The 21,262-nt window shown below is 35.0% G+C and overlaps 1 protein-coding gene across 1 annotated transcript; it reads right to left on the reverse strand.

The window, feature by feature from the left end:
* Positions 1–342: 342 nt before the first annotated feature.
* Positions 343–19,918, reverse strand: LOC149906063 (sulfotransferase 1C4-like). Its single transcript, XM_090105905.1, has 7 exons — positions 19,711–19,918; positions 10,305–10,439; positions 3,925–4,024; positions 3,298–3,617; positions 3,087–3,181; positions 2,820–3,000; positions 343–850 (listed from the first exon to the last, which is right to left on the reverse strand). Exons 1-7 carry the CDS (start codon positions 19,787–19,789, stop codon positions 738–740), a joined length of 1,023 nt encoding a protein of 340 aa, XP_089962031.1. The 5' UTR covers positions 19,790–19,918; the 3' UTR covers positions 343–737.
* Positions 19,919–21,262: the final 1,344 nt, after the last annotated feature.

Genomic DNA, 21,262 nt, shown 5'->3' on the forward strand with positions numbered 1-21,262 from the left:
TCTTTAACAACCAATTTATGCCTCTTTCCTACATGATTTGTTTTATTACCTTCTGCTATACACTATGCGATACAACCCCAGTTATTACTTTCCTCTATGGATACAACTAAGAATAGAAACGTCAATAACCTCTTTATAGATTAAAAATATTTTTTGTATATCAATATTGTGTATCTTTCTTTTGTCTGGCTCTTGCAAAATTTTAATACAAACGTCATTGCTTCCATTGGATTATTCTGGATAGAATTAACTGCTACAAGGTCATAATTTATGGTGATTCAACAAAGAACAGGATGTTCTTTGTTGAATCACATGGGTTTTATAAAAAAATAAAAGACAAGGTTTCACACATAATACTTTTATTTATATACACATTAAACTTATGTAATTTAAATGTTAATAAATAATTCGAAATACCATTTTACTTCATCAAATTAACAGCAAGCCACCTTGCTATCCACTTAATATAATGGAAATATGTTCAGTAGGGAGATTTCTTTGGATCAGATTGTAGCACCTGTTTTTATTAAAAAAATAATCGTTTTACATCTTAATAATTGAGCATCAGTAGATAAATAAGTACATAATTCTAAAATCGTTAACTTTATCCACAACCTTACACTTACTTATTAACTATTTACATACATTACATGAAAATAATTATTAAACTAAAATATAAACTATCAAGATTCGTAAAGAATATAAGAAAATATTAAATAGTAGGCAAATGCGAATGATCATTGTAAATGGGGGAAGCGTAAATCAGTGTCGCGCAGGTTATCAGCGATCCATTTCTCAGCTTGTAATGTCATTTCCTCGTCAAAGTAATCTCGCCAACCTCCTGCTTTGCCTGTAATTATTTAATATATGGGTTATATTATTATGATTGAATTTTATCAAAACCTAAACTGATAACGTTTGCTGCCCTTTGACGTAGAAATTATTGAACCGATTTACTGTGCGATTTACCTAATGAGAAGTCTAATAACTGGCTTGTAATAATGTATTGTATGGAGTTTTATTTATATTTCTTTTTCGTGTTCTGTAGAATAAAATAAAATGTAATTTGCCGTGACATTATTTCTATCTATTTCTATGCTTCAAAAGTTAACATTTTGTAATCATTTTGTAATACTATTATTTATTACCCGTGCTCGGCGCTCGCGCAAAGGTACAATTTTATGTAGGTGAGTCGTTTTCAAAATAATTGTACATTACTACAAAATGTTTGTCCCCCTCAAAAATCTTCGAAAAAAATATGGTTACGACTGAAATAAATCATTGTTAACGTTTTACAGACTAAACTTAAGCATACTGCATATCATTTCTAATAAAAAGCAATGAATTGCGATTCAAATTCTTACATAAATTTAATGTGAAAATAAAGTAACAAAAAAAACTCCATACATTTTTTTAATGTCCCCTATGTGGACGACAATGAAAACCAATATTTTTATCAGAATTTTTGTATGAAACTTCCTATTTTTTTGTATCATAATTAAAAAGCAATGTTTGAAGTGTATATCTGATAGATTAAACTATTTAAATTACCTTAAATAAACGAAGAATGACATATTATAAAAATGTCCCTATCAATCGTTACAATTTCGTGACACTGATTTATTGACATAATTAACCAACTTCTTGTATCACAAAGAGGAGGAATCTAACTCTAATCATTGGCAACACTAGTCATGTCACGAAAAGTAAGGTCACATTAACGCGCCGCCGTTTTGTTCGTCGTCCAGACACGGAAGAAGTCCTGTAGTGTGCTGTGCAAAAAATTTAGTTACATTTTCCTAACGACGTATTCTCAACAAAAGTAAGTACATTTTGAAGAATTGACCTACCGCACTTGTAATATACTTAAATTATGACTAGAGTAATAGATTACACTTTCAATCTAATGGTAAATGTGATTATGTTTTGTGTAAAAGTATTTCTTAGGTTATTTTTTACATGTTACTGACGAACAATTTCTTGACATTTACTGACGTCAGTAAATTGTAGACGGTAAAGCTGTGGTCTCATGGGTAAAGTATGAAAATAAGATATTAAAATGTGTGTTAAATTAATGTAACGAATAAAAGGAGAAAAACAATAAATCTCTCAAGATTATTTTTTTGTAACTACAGGCCATACTTTTTTAAACCATGATGTAGGGTTAGTAAAGTCGGGCTTAGGGACTTGACTTTTCCTGGGATCTGATAACTTTTTTATAGTGAAAGCGGATCAGTGAGTCTTGGCCTCCAATTTTACAAGTGGTTTCTGATGGGATAACGCTTGCCTTATTGCATTTAGTGTTGATCGCTGTTCCACCCACACGAGTGATGCTTACTTTTGTTTTTATTTTTATTCAAAATACATATATCCAACAGCTTTTTTTAGTTTCAGAATGCCGCTAACCGGTGCTGAACGGCAAAAAAATACATTGAGAAACTAAAAAAGCAAAAACCTGAAAAATATGAAAAGAAAAGGAAAAAACACCTCGACAGTGAAAAAGAAGCTCGAAGACAAAAATGGAAAGAAGCTTATGATAGAAGAAAAGCAAACAGAGAATTATAAAAATTGATTGTTTGTTGATTATTTTGTAACTAAAAATATATTTTTTTTAACTAGTGACTTCTTACTTTTTTATATATAATATTACCTTATTCTGAATACAGCCTTACTTTTACAACTTCCTGACATTTCCTAACGAAACAGTTTACTGACAATTTCGTGACGTACAAATATTTTGAAAATGACCCAGGTACCTTGTTTTTATAAAGTAATAAAAAAAGTTTCTGATAACAAATATTGCTTGGACAGAAATTAACCTTTTCTTATAAATTCCTTTGCGCCAACCATTATTCCCAGTTCTTTCATAACATCGTAGTTCACAGAGGGGTTGTTCTTGAAGCTTTCAATGCTGAGGTGGTCAATTAAACGTTTTACTTGTTCGTCGCTGAATTTCTTGCCGAAAAATTCCATCACGCGTCTTACAGCTGCTGGTAAATCCTGTAAAAATTATACCGTGTTATTTTTAGTTAACTAGGTACTTATGTGTCATGAAATTTTAAATATTTCATCATGATTCAGCATACCTTTGACATATCTTCATAGAATAAGAACAGCAAATTTGGGTGATGCCTTTTCTCCCATGCTTCTTTCAAGTGCTCGAAGTATGGGGTCCAGTGATCTGAAATAAAGAAGGATTAGTTAGCGTAACATATATCTTTATGTATCAAGTTTAAAACTAGGTTCGTAATTATTAGTAATTACACAAGTAACCCAATACTTAAAATGATTACTCACGCAAATCCCTGATAAAGAATTCCCAGTACGTCTTGAAGTCTCCCGTATAACCCTGAGTCCTCATAGACTTATTCAGATGATAGAAGGAGACGCAGACATCCCGCGGATCTCTGGCTACGTACACGACTTTGCCGTCCAACATTTTCGGCGGTAACAAGGAGAGAGGAAGATGTGTCTTTACAAATCGTGGAGATTTAGCCGCAGCGATCTGTTCAGTTCCCGGTTGGGTGACCCACTCCAACATCTTCAAGTTCCTCATGCTATAATTGTTTTCTTCTATGAAGCGTTGTTTCAGAACAGGATGAACGCACATTGTGAATCTGAAAGAATTTTATATTATGACCTATTCAATGTTATAATGCAGTAAATTCCTGCTGCTTTGCTGTTATAAATAGTTACTTATGTTTTTTTCGTATTTCTATCAAATAAACGCTAAAACTGCCATTTGTTTTTTATTTATGATTTATCCAAACCAAATTTCAAAAGAAGTAAGTAGGTGTAGGTATCTATTAATATACCTAATATTTTATGTTCCTTTGGCACAGATATTATAGGTAGGTATATCTAAGCTGGTACGGCTAATAAGTAGTTGACGTCAGTAATTAGTAACCAAATATTTAAACTTACTCTAAAAATGGATATCTCTCGGTGAGAGGAATAGCATTGGATGTAGCGTAATCTAGGTCATTGGCCACCATCCATACAAGCTCCTGTGTCCAGGTTGTTCCTGAAAATATCAATGTTTTATTTCGTAATTCACATTTTAGTTGACACATGCTGAAGTGGTGAATGTACTGGCTGATGATTCTTAGATAAGTCTTTAATGCTATTAGAGTACCTACAATAATTTTAAGAATGAAAATTACTTGATTCCTTTTGTTAACAAGTATGGGGTTTTGTTACCCACGTAGAATGAAAGTAGTAAATTGTATTAAACATTTATTCAACCTTTCACTGTTACAATATTATTTAAATCTATACGAATGTATCACCAAAGAGTCTAGTTATAGGAGACAAATCACAAGCAAGCGTTGAGACAATCAAAATAGCTTACGTATCTACCGCGAAGTGGCTATTGCGTCTTAACTAAGAAAATTAACGGTCGAAGCCGTTTGAAACTCTGTCAAGTGCGTCCCGCTTCGGAACGCCACAGACAAATAAAACATAGATAACAAAAGTGGCAACGCCACACCACCCCCCTACGGAGAGAAATAGGCTACGGTGAAAAAAAAAAAAAAAAAAATAATTAAAATAATAATAATTAAGCAATAAAACAAATCAATTAACTAATTTTTACGGATGCTTAAATTTCACTCGTCTACCTGACCTTGTGACATAAGGTTGTGAGGATGGAATGGGCGCGGGAAGCTGCGGAGGTGATTGAGGAGAATTTCTTGCCGTAGGTATCTCGGCAGGTTGCTCCACTGGAGCAGATTCTATGTATGCCGGTTTCACGCGGTTGATGCTGACGGTTGTGCGTTTGCCCTTTATTTCCAGAGTAATCGTCTTGCCACCACTGGCTCGATCAACTACCTGGAATGGACCCGAGTAAGGCGGTTGCAAAGGGCGTCTTACGCTGTCATCTCGTAGAAAGACATGTGACGTTGTTTTCATGTCTTTGAAAACGAAACTAGGAGTTTGCGTGTGACGAGAGGCTGCGATCGGGCGTAAATTGGCCATTCTTTGTTTAAATTGTGAAACAAAATCAGCAGCATCAAAAATGGTGGCAGTATCGGCAGCTGGCACAAGAAGCTCGCCAGGAAGACGCAGAGGTTCGCCATACAGCATTTCGGCTGCAGTGGCTCCTATATCTTCCTTAAACGCGGCACGCATGCCTAAAAGAACCAACGGTAGAGAGCGGACCCATGTGTCACTGTGGCACATAAGAGAAGCCTTAAGTTGCCTGTGAACTCGCTCAATCATGCCGTTAGCACAAGGATGGTAGGCTGTGGTTCTAATGCGTTCTGTGGCGAATCGCTGCATCAGTCTACGAAAAAGATCGGACTCAAATTGCGTTCCTTGATCCGTCGTGATGATGGAAGGGACACCAAAACGCGACACCCATTCTCTTGTGAAGGTCTCGACAACCTCATCCGCCGTTATGGTACGCATTGGCCAGACCTCTGGCCACCTGGTGACTCTATCAATTGCCGTTAAACAATAGCGATACCCGTCACATGTTGTTAAGGGGCCAATAATGTCGATATGGACGTGGCGGAACCGACCAGGTGGAAGATTAAAATCTCCAAGTGGAGCAGAATTGTGGCGCGACACTTTGGCACGTTGACATGCCTCGCAAGCGCGAGCCCACTCCTTGCAGTCTTTGTTAACCGAAGGCCAGACGTACCGCTCGGTGATGAGTCTGACAGTGGCTCTACCACTGGGATGGCTTAAACTATGAAATTTTGTGAAAATTATACGTCGTAAGTCAGGGGGCACGTAAGGACGAGCTTTTCCGGTGGAAATGTCGCAAACCAATGCCATATCAGTGCCCGGGACAGACACTTCTTGCAGTTTAAGGTTGGAAGAACCAGACTGAAGAAGGTCTGCCAACTCAGAATCACTTTTTTGTGATTGTACCAGGCGTTGATATTCCTGATCTAGGGATATGGCATCGATCCGCGACATAGCATCGGCCACGACGTTGTCCTCACCCTTAACGTGTTTAATGTCTGTTGTGAATTGACTAATGAACGTCAGCTGGTTCAGTTGCGAAGGAGGAAGCTTCTCCCGGCGCTGTACGAACGCGTACAACAAGGGCTTATGATCTGTAAAAATAGTACAGTGCTGAACTTCTAAAATATGGCGGAAATGTTGTACGCTTTCGTACACCGCTAGGAGTTCTCTATAGTAAGCAGGCCATTGCGACTGTGGCGGAGTGAGTTTCTTGCTAAAGAAAGCTAGAGGAACCCACTCGCCTTTGTCTTGTTGGTGCAAACAGGCGCCGATATGCACGCTAGAGGCATCGGTGAAAAGCCCAAGTGCCGCACCAGCGATGGGGTGCTGAAGAAGCGTGGCATCACATAAACTTCTTTTGCATGCCTCGAATTGTTCCAACAGCTGAGGGGACCAAGGGAAAGGCTTTGCGCCTTTACCCTTAGTATCCACAATCGCCGTTATTAATGGGGCCTGAAACCGTGCAGCTTGTGGGATGAAACGGCGATAAAAGTTTATCATTCCAAGAAATCGCCGCATCCCTTGCACGGTTTCTGGCGGCGGGAAATTTAGCAGGTTTTGAATCCGATCCTGTGGCGGACGTGTGCCTTCGGCATTGATGAGATATCCCAGAAAAACGACCTCGCCAACACCAAACACGCATTTAGAGGGGTTTATTACAACTCCATATTCCTGAAAACGTCGGAAAAGAATGCGAAGATGTTCCTTATGCTGTTCTTCATTAAGTGAGAAAACCAGCACGTCGTCGATGTACGGGAAAACGAAATCGAGACCTCGTGTGACCTCGTCGATAAAACGTTGGAAGGTTTGTCCCGCGTTGCGCAGACCGAATGTCATGAATGGGAATTCGAAGAGGCCAAACGGCGTAACGATTGCCGTCTTCGAAATATCACTTTCAAATACTGGTATTTGATGATAGGCGCGCACAAGGTCGACTGTGCTGAAAACCTTAGCTCCCGCAAGACTGTTGGCAAAGTCATTAATGTGCCGCACAGGATATCTATCCGGAATAGTTCTGGCATTCAGGGCGCGGTAATCGCCACATGGACGCCAGGTGTTGTCTTTCTTTGTTGTCATGTGCAGAGGAGATGCCCATGAACTTTTAGAGGGACGAGCCGTGCCGCATTGCACCATATCCTCGAACTCTCGCTTTGCAGCAGCCAGTTTATGAGGAGCCAAACGACGAGGGCGGCACGACACGGGTGGTCCTTCTGTGGTCTTTATGTAGTGGACCGTATTGTGTTTCACGACCCTGGGCAACCCTGGTGGACGGGTTGTATCAGGAAACTCAGCAAGGACTTCAGCGAATGGCGAGTGTGCAGTAGACACAGCTTTCACGCTGTCCTGCTGAGATTGTGCGATGGAAGCGCATACAGATAGGCTGGTGTTTCCATCAATCAATCGCTTGCGTCTGCAGTCCGGCAACAAGTTGTAATAACTTAAAAAGTCGGAGCCAATGATGGGCGTGCTGACGTCGGCGATGACGAAATTCCAGCGAAAATCCCGGCGTAACCCTAAATTGAGATGGAGGGGAATATTACCGTATGTCTTGATGTTGCTCCCGTTCGCTGCGCTGAGTTCATAGTCTGCTGAAGAGAGTGGACCCTTTAATAGGCGTCGAGGGAAACAACATAGATCCGAACCCGTATCAATAAGAAATTTATTCTTAGAATTTGGGTCGGTGACAAATAAGCGGCGGCCGGGAGAGAAACAATCAGATGCCGCCTCTACTGATTGTTTTTCTAGTTTTCCGCCTTCCAGTTGCAAGGCTTGATGCACTTGTTGGCCTTGTTCTTAAATTTCTTGTGATACCAACAAACTCTCTCTTGAGAAGGTGTGGAACTATGTGACCGTCTAGAAGATGAAGATCGAGAACGTGTAGTGGGGCGAGAGGATAATAAAGCACAAACCTGTCTCGACAGCTCCTCTACCCGCTGTGTCAATTTATCCAAGTCTGAAGGTTCGGAAGGATTCGGAGCAGAAGATGTGAATACCTGTTTCGGGCTAATTACATCTGCGACCTTGTCAGCTAATTCTGCCAATTTATCCAGAGCAAGTTCTTGTTGTGATGCTAGAATAGCTTGTACCTGTTGAGGTAAGCGGCGCATCCATAATTGGCGCACAATGCTTTCATTTGTAAGCGTAGTTCCAGCTAACGAACGCAGATGCCGGAGGAATTGGGAGGGACGACGGTCACCCAGCTCCTCATCAGATATAAGCTGCCTCACTCGCTCTTCTTCTGACATGGAAAGTCTTCTAATAAGTTCTCTTTTTAATATTTCATACCGTTGACCAGCTGGCGGAGGCCTGGTAATTATGTCCTCCACTTCTTGAGCATACCTTTGGTCGAGGTGACCTACAAGGTAACTATATCTTGTGCTATCCGTCACTATACCAGCTATTTCAAATTGGGCTTCCACTGTAGCGAACCAGACTGCAGGCTTATGAGGCCAAAATGGTGGTATTTTAGCGGAAACTTTATAAATTTGAGACGTTTGAGTTCCCTGAGCAAGCTGTAACTGCAAAGCAGCATTATCAGCTTTGAGCTGCTCAATTTGAGCTTTCTCATCAGCCATGGTAACAGCCAGATAGACAGAGTGAAATTAGGAAATACTTAAAAATTTAAACCGTTGAAGGATGGGTGTAAATATAATCAATTATTTGTAAATATCAAAATACTATCTTAATGTAGTGCTTGTATAAAAACCTAAACAATATTAAAAACTAACATTCATATGCACAAACATCAGATAAAATTAAAAATAAGTTTTTCTATACTTAGATTAGCTACAACAATTGTATATAAAATTTTACAATAAACACAAAGTTAAACATTATTCATGCCACATAAGAACAATACAACAACACATATATTTGTAGATTTTTTTTTTTAAAAACAAATAATGCACACAATATAATGTAAGTTTTAAAATTATAACAAGAAATTATGACATAATAACAGTTAGTATACAAGCATGTTAACTAAATCTAACAAAGGTTAGTTTTAACATATTATTATGAATCAAAACAAATGATCAACAAATAAGAAAGAATATGCAATGTTAGTTTAATGCACAACTAATTATTCAATGTTAAATACCTATGCAATTAATAGTTAATAATGACAGTTAGATGTTATATTGAAATTATTGTTATTTAAATGTAAGAAGTATAGTAGTATTAATAGAATTGAAAGTCCAAACCCATAAGCTTCATGTTATTAGTCTAATATAAGTTGTCTCTCACTCATGATAAGCACCACACAATAACACAACACTGAACACAACTTGGAGATGCACCACGTAGGCAGGGGCCTGGACCCAGCCACAAGCAGTGGCACCAGGTAGGCAGCAAGCAGGCAAGGCACGCTCAAATATGCGCAGCAATGTGTCGACAGCAGGTCGACAGTTAGCGACGTGAAGATTGCGTAGCAACAGATTCTGTAGACCACCTCTCGGGAGCTCGTCAGTGCTCAACCGAAAAGCAGGCCGTGAAGAAAGCACGAGGTGACTGATGGTGAAACGTATAGATTGCTTTCGACGATCACGTCGGGGTCACCAATATGGGGTTTTGTTACCCACGTAGAATGAAAGTAGTAAATTGTATTAAACATTTATTCAACCTTTCACTGTTACAATATTATTTAAATCTATACGAATGTATCACCAAAGAGTCTAGTTATAGGAGACAAATCACAAGCAAGCGTTGAGACAATCAAAATAGCTTACGTATCTACCGCGAAGTGGCTATTGCGTCTTAACTAAGAAAATTAACGGTCGAAGCCGTTTGAAACTCTGTCAAGTGCGTCCCGCTTCGGAACGCCACAGACAAATAAAACATAGATAACAAAAGTGGCAACGCCACACAAGTAAAAAATATGCAGTTAGATAGCTGATAGATAGATCAATTATAACAGGGCCAGGATACGCTATAGCACTCTAGGATATATCGGTAAGCACTACTTCTCGGGTTGAACCGCGGACAAAACCGCAGGCTGAACCTAATAACTAAAACTCAATTAGCGAAGATATACTTACCTATGTAGGTACATCCTCACTTTTTAGCTTCATTTTCCTTACCTATGTCAATAAATCGTTTCTACAGATTAAAATGTGTTCAAGGTAATCAGCCGTATGTACTTAACAGCATCAAATTAACTTAACCGGATACCAAACCTTCATTTTAGTTATATCATAAAGCCGATTCAATTTATGAAATAATATAGTTAGGTAGTAAAACTACAAATTTTATTCGTCGGAGGTTTCCTTCCACAGTATAAAAAATACCAACCTATATTTTGAGCCATTATGTATACAATTTTGTAAGTTTACCTGATCTGGGATAGCTGGCCACGAAAACATCACTCGGCCTGATTTCTAAGTTATAGATTTTGTGGGCTTCCTGTTTGAATTTATTCGGTAGGAAATATCCTTTAGGACCGACGCGGACGAATCCCGTAAGTTCACCTAGGAAAAAAAACGGTTTTAGGTACATAATCTCATAATTTTTCGGTAGGTATCTAAAAGGTTAGCAAAAATTTTTTGTTGCTTTTTGATGGATAATAATTTAATTTTTTACGCATATAAAAATTTACGTAATAAGTTATTTGACCTTCCAACTCAATAAATAAGTATTTTTTGTAGTTCAAAATCACCCATCGTCAATCACAAATATTATAGAACTAGCTTTCCGCCCGTGGCTTCGCCCGCGTTTACAAAGAAAAACCCGTTCCCGTAGGATTTCCGGGATAAAACCTATCCTATGTCCTTTCTCGGGTATCAAAATATCTCTATACCAAATTTCATGCAAATTGGTTCGGTAGTTAAGGCGTGATTGAGTAACAGACAGACAGACAGAGTTACTTTCGCATTTATAATATTAGTATGGATATAGCCTTCCTCGATAAATGGGCTATCTAACACCGAAAGAATTTTTCAAATTGGACCAGTAGTTCCCGAGATTAGCGCGTTCAAACAAACAAACAAACTGATACACAAAAAGCTATAAGAAGCTGAATCAACACAACGACGACAACAACAAAAGAGGGCGTTAATTTTTGATAAACATAAATTTGAACCTCAATGTAATAATAGTTAGGTTTATGTGTGACGATTTAATAGTTAGGTTTGTGTTTAGGTTAGGTTAGGTTAGGTTAGGTTAGCTTTTTAAAACTAAATTATTTCTGGCCACGAAATTTATAATCGTATTATAAATATTAGCTGTTTCGTCTCTCTTTTCTCGGAAAATTCGAAATTTTTCAAAATCGAAAAAATTCGGCTGTTCAACAACAAAAACAGGTACCTCAATGTACTAATAGTTTGGTTTCTGTGTGACGATTTATTAGTTAGGTTAGGTTAGTAAATTTTTAAAACTATATATATATATTAGCTGTTTCGTTTCTCTTTTCTCAGAAAATTCGAAAAAAAATTCGGCTATTCAACAACAAAAATAGGTACCTCAATGTACTAATAGTTAGGTTTCTGTGTGTGTGTGTGTGTGTGTGTGTGTGTGTGTGTGTGTGTGTGCGTGTGTTAAGGTTAGGTTTGGTATAAAACATGGGTAATATATTATCGATAAATAGTAAATTTTCCGGACTTAGAAAAAATTTCCTAACCTAACCTAACCTAACCTAACCTATCCTTTTCCACCTTATAGAAATTTTTCCTGACGTATAGAAATTTTCCTGGCTTATATAAATTTTCCTGACGTATAGAAATTTTCCTGGCGTATGGAAATTTTCCGGACTTAGAAAAATTTTCCTAACCTAACCTAACCTAACCTATCCATTTCCACCCTATAGAAAATTTTCCTGACGTATAGAAATTTTCCTGGCTTATATAAATTTTCCTGACGTATAGAAATATTCCTGGCGTATGGAAATTTTCCGGACTTAGAAAAATTTTCCTAACCTAACCTAACCTAACCTAACCTAACCTATCCTTTTCCACCTTATAGAAAATTATCCTGACGTATAGAAATTTTCCTGGCGTATGGAAATTTTCCAGACTTAGAAATTTTTTCCTAACCTAACCTAACCTAACCTAACCTAACCTATCCTTTTCCACCCTATAGAAAATTTTCCTAACGTATAGAAATTTTCCTGGCTTATATAAATTTTCCTGACGTATAGAAATTTTCCTGGCTTATATAAATTTTCCTGACGTATAGAAATATTCCTGGCGTATGGAAATTTTCCGGACTTAGAAGAATTTTCCTAACCTAACCTAACTTATCCTTTTCCACCTTATAGAAAATTTTCCTGACGTATAGAAATTTTCCTGGCTTATATAAATTTTCCTGACGTATAGAAATTTTCCTGGCGTATGGAAATTTTCCGGACTTAGAAAATTTTTCCTAACCTAACATAACCTAACCTAACCTAACCTAACCTATCCTTTTCCACCTTATAGAAATTTTTCCTGACGTATAGAAATTTTCCTGGCTTATATAAATTTTCCTGACGTATAGAAATTTTCCTGACGTATAGAAATTTTCCTGGCGTATGGAAATTTTCCGGACTTAGAAATATTCCTGACTTATACGAATTTTCCTCATCTGTATAAATTTTCCCGACGTATAGAATTTTTCCTGGCGTATGGAAATTTTACGGACTTAGAAAAATTTTCCTGACTTATACGAATTTTCCTCAGATAAAATTCATTTATTTATTCCTACTTTTACCCCTATATCAAATAAATGGATGAGCCGATTTTGATAAAACGTTCACTTTCATCTTAATCTTAATTCTTAATACTATTATAAAGGCGAAAGTTTGTAAGGATGTATGGATGTATGGATGTATGGATGTATGGATGTTTGTTACTCTTTCACGTAAAAACTACTGAACCGATTACAATGAAATTTAGCACACATATAGAGGGTAACTTGGATTAACACATAGGATAGGTTTTATCCCGGAAATCCCACGGGAACGGCAACTATGCGGGTTTTCCTTTGAAAACGCGGGCGAAGGCGCGGGCGGAAATCTAGTTTGATATATATGACTTAGATTCGACAACTTTAATTTTTTTCATTCCCACTTTTACCCCTATAGGTAGGTATAATAAATGGATGAACCGATTTTGATACACTTTATCTAAGAACCAGCGTCGGAAAATATGCTGCCTTACAAAAAACCGCATCTAATTCGGATTACCTGTTAGCGAGCTACGGTGGAACAAACAGATACACACACACAGACACACATAGCGGCCAAACACTTATCACTCATCTTCTTGCGTCGGGGCACAGAATACATAATAGTAGCTAAAGGCTACAGAACGGACACTCTCCGCCTCCCGCCAAAATTAAACTTACCTCACCCCCGCGCGATCAGACATAAAATGGGCCATATTTTTCTGCAAGGACGATACGCAACGAAGATTGACAACATTAATCAAATTGACTTAAAGTAATTTTATTATTTTGGATTTGTGATTATCGTTTTTCGTAGAAAATGGTTAGATATTGTGCTGTTTACGGATGTATTTCATCAGAAAAACGCGAATTTTTTTTTACGCTAGTCACAAATGTGCCAACCATAAAAGCGTTAACACACACATTTACAGTCTCTACAATGTGACTGTCAAAACGATCATTTTGTATGGAGTGTCCGGGGTGTGGTCGGGGCTTAAAAATATATGTAATACGACATAATTTAAAGGACATTTTATGTATAAAATTTACCTAAAAATAAGCATAATTTTAATTTGCCCCTACTACCTCAGCTTACCCCCTCACTCCCACCCCCACCACCAGAAATAACTGTAGCGTATTAGATAACTTACGTTTTATCGTACACTGTATAATAGTGTACCATAGAATGCCTTAGCAAATGTTCGCCGTGAATACTTAAATGGTCATAACTTTTTTATTTATAAACTGATTGACATGAAATAAACACTAAATGTTAAATGAAGATTACCAAAATATATTAGTGAAAACCGCATTTAAATCGGATAAGCCGTTTCTGAGATTAGCGTGTTCAAACATACAGACAAACAGACAAACAGACAAACGGACAAACAGACAAACAGACAAAAAAAATTTTAACGACAGTTTTGGGTTTGGGATCGATTTAGTAATAACCCCTGCTAAATTTTTTTTACATATTTTCATTGTACAGACACCACTTTTCTAGAATTTTATTATATGTATTGATCAAGGTTATTTCCGAATAAAGCCCTGAATTTATCATCTTTATTATACCTTGTTGTTGTAGGCATAGATCTAAGTTAATTACATACTCTATGAATAATTCTTGAGAGTTAATCGTTATGCGTAGGAGTTATCAGTATTATGATTGGCGCATGCAATATGAACAATTCATGCCATTGCATTATATACTAAGTATATTAGGTAGAAACTATTATTGTAAAGCTAGATTTTGTTTGTTTGACTCTTTGTTTGAACGAGCTTATCATAAGCACGGTAAAAAGAGTACTCACATATATATACCTATACGTACTGTGTCTTAGCTTAGATTCGACTGGGTCCATAAAAAATATCCTTCTCAATTTTAATTTTAATTAAAATATTGTTAATTACTTTAAAGATAGTAGTACGTTAGTCAAAACAAAAATTAACGTAAACGTTGTGTTGATTTAGTTGGTACTATTTAAGTAAGTTTAAGATATAAAAATTAATTTGTCCTTACTATACCTATAATTGGTGGATACATCCTTAACATTTACATATATATTTCTAGATTTAAGCTCGCAAGATTTGTATGTATTTACTGTTGGTTTGGCTTAATAAATAATTTTTTTTTGTGTAGAACAAACATAATTTACATTAATTTATCACATCAATTCAAATGGGAGCGGAGCTTCATTGAATTGTTGAAAAAATACAAAATATTTCGAGGGCAAACAAAATTGCAATTGAATTGGCTATTGGAGGCAATATTTTAATAACATGAGATTTTTGAGAGTCTTAAATAAATGGGTTTAACTTATACTATAGTAATCTACGTTGGGTCGTTAACGATGTCATTAAAATCAAATAATAAATATTAAAATCAATTTGACGTGGTAGTTATGTATTGCAGATAGGTACATAGTTATTCACCAATGGGTCACCAAGCACAAATAAAAATCCTGTCTTACGATCATTCATTTCGATTATTGTTAAAAACTAAGTAGGTAATATTAAATGATGAAGATAATATAATTGATATTAAACATGGGTTATAAGCTCATAACTCATACTGGAAGTAGGAAATATGTACCGAGATAGTCACGCCAGAGCGTTATGGACATAAAGCACAGACTTCCCTTCTACAAAAAAAATGGAAAATCGATGAGGAAGTAATTTTGTTAACTGTTATAGAATGAAAAACAAGTAACCTTCGATTTGATTGAGTGAATGTTATTTAACTACAATATAGAACTCAATCTTGCATAGCTAGGTCAAATAGTTAAATATTTTTTTTTTAATTCAAAACGAGAACAATAATTGTCAATCGTGATTTATTTCAGTATTCATATTTCCTGTCATATTTTGTTAAAAGCTTGTGTTCTGTGTGTAGTTGTGTACTTACATATAAAAATCTTAAAGCAAAGGTCATAGATATAGAATTGATTTTACTAGATATCCGACAGGAGACCCAGAGATTTAAAACTATTATAATATTATATATTCAAGAACAACAATTTATAACTTTTTGAAATTGAATAATTTTTAATTTATACTGATGATATTTAATTTGTTAGATTATGATGTTCAAGTACAATTTCGAAAATCACTACCTAGGTAACGTAACGGCACCAGTCTTGTACAGATTAAGGAAAAAATTGAAGTTTTTTGCAAATTTCTCGTAGGTTTTTTAACTTTATTGGATATTGTTTAGTTATACCTTTAGTTCAATGTTAGTTTAACGTAACCAATGTTAGAAAAAAGATTACAATGCATAAATAATGAAGTTATTTATAAATTAAAAAACCACTTTTTTGCACCAGTGTTGGACAGTGAAAAATCTAATGATGGACACCCAGTTTTGGACAACATCCAGTTATGAACACCCATTTATGGACTGTACCTAATGTCGTTTCTCCAGTTATTTACACTTGGAGAAGACTTATAGTTATCCATAGAATCTTGAAAATGATGATTGGAATACAATAAATCGGGGATGTATTTATAAAAAATAGTACTTATTAATTATTTTGCATACTCATAATATTTAAAACAGTCTTAATTTCCATTTTCTAGGCAAAAATTGGACAAATGCATCGTTAAATACGAGTTATGTCCGTTAAGAAACACCAATATGGTTTTTTTTCTCAATAAGTCAGGGATGAAAAATATAACTAAAAAAAGTACTGCCATTCCATCCATTTTGGGACTTCTTCTTCTTCGTCATATCACTCTAGGGGGGTAGATGTTACCCGCTTCACGATGTTCCGCCATATCTCTCTGTTTCCTGGCATTCCGCTACACTCGTGAAGTGAATCGCCAATCTGAATCCGCCAGCAGCCTTAATCTGATCGGTCCATCGATATGGATTCCAAATTGTAGCACGAGGCAAAAAGCTTTTTTTAAACTGTTGTCAAGATGGTGTGGATGAAATTTAAGCATGTGTGCTATATGGTGGTGGAATTTAGCAGCAGACAACGATCCAAACAGTTCATCAGAGAACTCTCTATGATGCGTTACAATACGCATAAGTATGCGACTTCTCTACGCAGTGATAGAGAATGAAGCCGAGAACGAGTCGCACAGCACAAAAGGGCCCATTGTTCTAAAATATATTCTTCATGTTTAGATAGATATTATGTTGTTGGACCCATTAGTGTAATTTTAACAAAAAATATCAATGTCCATTATAGGAACCAAAGCAAATCCAGTCATGGACAATTGTTGTACAATATTGGAACCCTTTGTTTGAAATGGTCGTGATAGGTATATTATTAATCAGAAAGAAAAGACAATACAGAAAAGCGCATGTAATTAATACCTTTAAAAAAAGTTTATTTTCGACATATGTCCATAAATGGATATATCCATAGAATTAAATCCAGTTATGGACACTGATGAATTTTATTTAAACAACATAACCTATCATGATACTAAATCGTGTAATATTTCGTACACTTAACTACTATAAATAAAAGTAATATCAAATTTTGCTGACATTTATACAAAAATTCTTATAACCAAAATTGTGTCCTCACTTCCTTAAGGATTTTCTTAGTAAAAACGGATTTCTTCGAAACGAGTCGCAGCAACTAAACATAACGTTCTGCCATCTTCAAACATTTTGGCCGAATATGATGAAATGTATGTATTTTGATAGCTTATGAACCAAACTTATATTTTAAGTATTGCCAAATTATATAACGTTAATTTTGGTCTTAATATTTAAATTTAATATTTATTTTGTCCATTACTGGATGCTTGTCCACGACTGGTGCCGTTACCTTACATAGTATTAAAAAAAAGTCGTTTCCCGTTGCCTGACTGTCCCTAATTCCTATATCTTTAAAAATACGCAACGAATTTTAATGCGGTTTTTCATAAATAGAGTGGATCACGGTTCTTTTTCGTTCCGATCAAAATTTCCGGTTTGAGTGAACTATTTGTAAGTTTGAAACAACGCGGGAAGAGCATCGGGCAGAAAACTAGTTAAAAAGTCGTTTCCCGTTGCCTGACTGTCCCTAATTCCTATATCTTTAAAAATACGCAACGAATTTTAATGCGGTTTTTCATAAATAGAGTGGATCACGGTTCTTTTTCGTTCCGATCAAAATTTCCGGTTTGAGTGAACTATTTGTAAGTTTGAAACAACGCGGGAAGAGCATCGGGCAGAAAACTAAGATATTTCGTCTCCAAAGTCCAAATATCGCTCTTGTACTCGCAGTTTATTAAAAAAAAAACTACAAGTATAATATAGGTAAGAAAGGTATGACTGAAAAATAATTAAAAGTTAGGTAGTACAATAATGCCTCGTAAAATTTATTGATTATTATAATTATTTTTAAAAATAACCTGTATTGACAGGACACTCCATAAAATATAGAGTTATAAGCATAAATAATATTCACTCGTTAATTATCTTCAGGACGACAAGATAATGTTATTTAAACCATGTCATCGTTGTTTGTTTATAATAAAATTATCTAAAATCTACTTAACTGTAAATAAGGAAACAATAATTGTGAAGATATAAAAATTGTAATCCGAAGTCTAGTCTAGACTCTTAACAGTAATTAATACATTTTACCCATATAAATAACTATAACTTTCGTAATATTGGTACCTACAACGAAAATACCATTTTAGGCCGGCCACATACGTTCGGTTTCCTGTTTAGGAATTCAGATACAAAATTCCGTGAGATTATCGCAATATTAATTCTGTTTTTTAAACTTCTGTACTTTCATAAATACTTATATATATTTTCGCCTCTATCTTCTTTAATTTAATTTCTCTAGTAGGTAAGTAGGCAATTAAAAGCTGCAGGCTATATTATATACTGATATTACATGTTTATACATATTAAGGTAAATGACGAACATTTTTCATGTTATTATTATCCACAGATATGGTGACTGGAAATGCATAGGTACGGTACTGTTTTGTCCATGATTTATATTCAACTAAACACAAAATTACGTTACATTTTCATTAAATTAGACGATGAAAAATAGGCCATCAATAGTACTTAGTAAATAGTAATAAATAAATAAATTTTCATTGCAATCACAAAAAGACTAAATAATACAAGCATACAATTAACCCACTAAAGATCGTAAAGTACCTAACGGAATTAATAAATTTTAAGACAATTACATGATTTACTTTACGATGTTGTGTTAGTGATTTCAGTTCCTTTGAAATAACGGTTAACACTTGATAAATTTTTATTTTCTTATGTTAGATCGATTCCACCACTCCTGCGATTAAATACACTTTTAAAAAATGTTATGTGGTTTTATGAAACCACGGTAAAAGTGAAACTGTTCGAACGGTTCCGAATACTGCTTTATACCTCGGCAGCCGACCGTCACGCGACATGCGCTACACAGACCAAAAAGTTTGAGACGATGTAATAAAATTTTCACTTTAATCATTACAGATGTAGGTAAATGAAGTAAATAAATATTTTATAACACATATTATATTTATGTATATGTACTTAATGTTTATTATGGAATATAACGAGATACTGTAATATGTACCAGTTTACAAATCTATGGCCTTATTGTGTCACAATCATGTTTTATCTAGTAGTGTACTTGTAGGTATCTATTTACATTGAGATTGGAATTATAACGAATTAATCTATGTAAACTATATTCCACATATATATATAAAGTGTTTCGAGACCACCTTATTATTCAATTTTAAAATAACTGACCCATAAAGTATAAAAAAGGAAAAATATAGGTACCTTCATATAGAGCAAATGTTATTTCAAACATAAAATAGATCTATTTCCAGTTACAAAGTTGCAATTTGTAATTTGTCACAATAAGAATAAAACATTATAATATTTTATTATGATTATCAAGATAGTACATATTATGCTCATATGAATTTGTACTTAGAACAACATGGATTTTGAACTGTGTAAGAAAAGTATGTCACCGAATTGTGGATGCTTGAAGGACGGAAAATTATAAAATACTTGTACAATATTTTTTTGTACCATAAAATCAAAATGGTAACTGTAATTGATTAATACAGAATAATTTAATTATTAAATTAAGTAAGTATAAAAATATTGTTTCTTACCTGAAAAATATTTCATCAACAAATGTGAAGTTTCCGGCTCTACATCGCGAATTTCAAAAGGGTAATCTTTGAGCGGCATCTTGTTTATTGTTAACTGTATACCAACAGTTATGACCTAAATTGAAGTTTATATTTTTTTATATTTAACCAGTACTATGGATCACAAGTTGCGTTCGCGCAGGCCCTCGGTCGGCACAGAACTGATTGGACCGTTCAACTCAAAACAAATCATTAAATGTCGCCTTGATATTAATGAAAATCTGTGTAATTAGTTCTATAACTAATTGCCTATGCAATTAAATACATAGTGTACATACGCTATTTAACTCACAACGCAAAATAATATTTATTAAGTTTTGATTGCTTCGTATTAAAAATAAGACAATGTTCAAATTGCTCTATCATGTAAATAAAAATAAAAGTAGCTAAAGATGTACGTAAAAGCTAGTTAAAATGAATGTATGTAGGGAAAATGATAATAAATTTGAGACTGACAAAAGTAGACATGCATAAATCCTTGTTTTGTTTCTGCACACCGTTGCGGCTAAAAATGACCCACATCTAAATTGGAAAGCTGAAGAGTGGGCTATTACTTTCGCTCGCAACTTTCTTTCTATAAAAGCGACTTCTTGAGCTTTAAATATGGGTCAAACGTTAATCGACATTTTTTAATTATACATTATTAAGGAAACTTAATTCTTCATTAATTAGGTATACATTTTATGTTATGGTACGATTTAAAAATCTACTGTATAATATAATACATTTTTCTATACATAAAATGTGTATGAACTAATTTATTAAATATTGTTTATGAGAAGGGTAATCGTTGTACGTTTTGCAATATCCTTAATCCTTTATAGTTCTACTAAGGTTCATCTCAAATGCTTAAAATCTTACGCCTGTTGATTTAAAAAGCACAAAGTTTGTAGAGTATAATTTCCAGCCATTTGATGCTAGGCTATATAAAATTTTCACTAAAAAAGTTCAAGAAAGGCTTAGAACAACGATGAGGATTAGACAGTAAAAACGTAGTATCTTTAATTATATTAGTCGACATTGAGATTATAAAAAAAAAATCATTGACATTCTGTTTAATTAGGTCGATGAAGAAATTTTTAATATTTACAAAATGTGGTAGGTATATAGATATTATATTAAGATATGATAAGAAATAACCTGATACCTAGTACTTACTATAAAAGTATAGTCTTCATTAATCGTCTAGATTCCAATGCTGTTTTTATGAGTCAGCGGAAGGCTAGCAAACTGCTCACTGCATTCCATATCCAGCTTCTTATTTGATCTAAATGCTATTACTAGTGCAATATAAATATATTTTATTATGTGACAAGTATGTGAAGTTATCCACCTAAGCTGTCAAATTGGATTTGATATATATATTTGGGATAACCTGGTGTTGGGAATTTATATATATCGTGTGTGTCATTTTTTCTGTTGTAGATATCTGCGCTTGACTGATACATTTGAGTTTCTTATAAATCTATGAGATGTAAAACTATCCACAACGTGACATTGGCAAAATTGTGGC

This window comes from Colias eurytheme, chromosome 9, assembly GCF_061535395.1.
Source record: "Colias eurytheme isolate Ceu_HAF_F1 chromosome 9, ilColEury1 Martin Lab GWU primary, whole genome shotgun sequence".
Classification (NCBI taxonomy): domain Eukaryota; kingdom Metazoa; phylum Arthropoda; class Insecta; order Lepidoptera; family Pieridae; genus Colias; species Colias eurytheme.

What these genes read in the sequence shown, in the direction of transcription:
- LOC149906063 (XM_090105905.1), bottom strand. Translation starts at nt 19,789, where the DNA reads ATGCCGCTCAAAGATTACCCTTTTGAAATTCGCGATGTAGAGCCGGAA. An exon ending in GGCCAGCTATCCCAGATCAG is followed by an intron (nt 4,025 to 10,304) that starts GTAAACTTACAA and finishes TGATATTTTCAG; the next exon opens with GAACAACCTGGACACAGGAG. An exon ending in AAAGGAATTTATAAGAAAAG is followed by an intron (nt 851 to 2,819) that starts GTTAATTTCTGT and finishes AAATAATTACAG; the next exon opens with GCAAAGCAGGAGGTTGGCGA.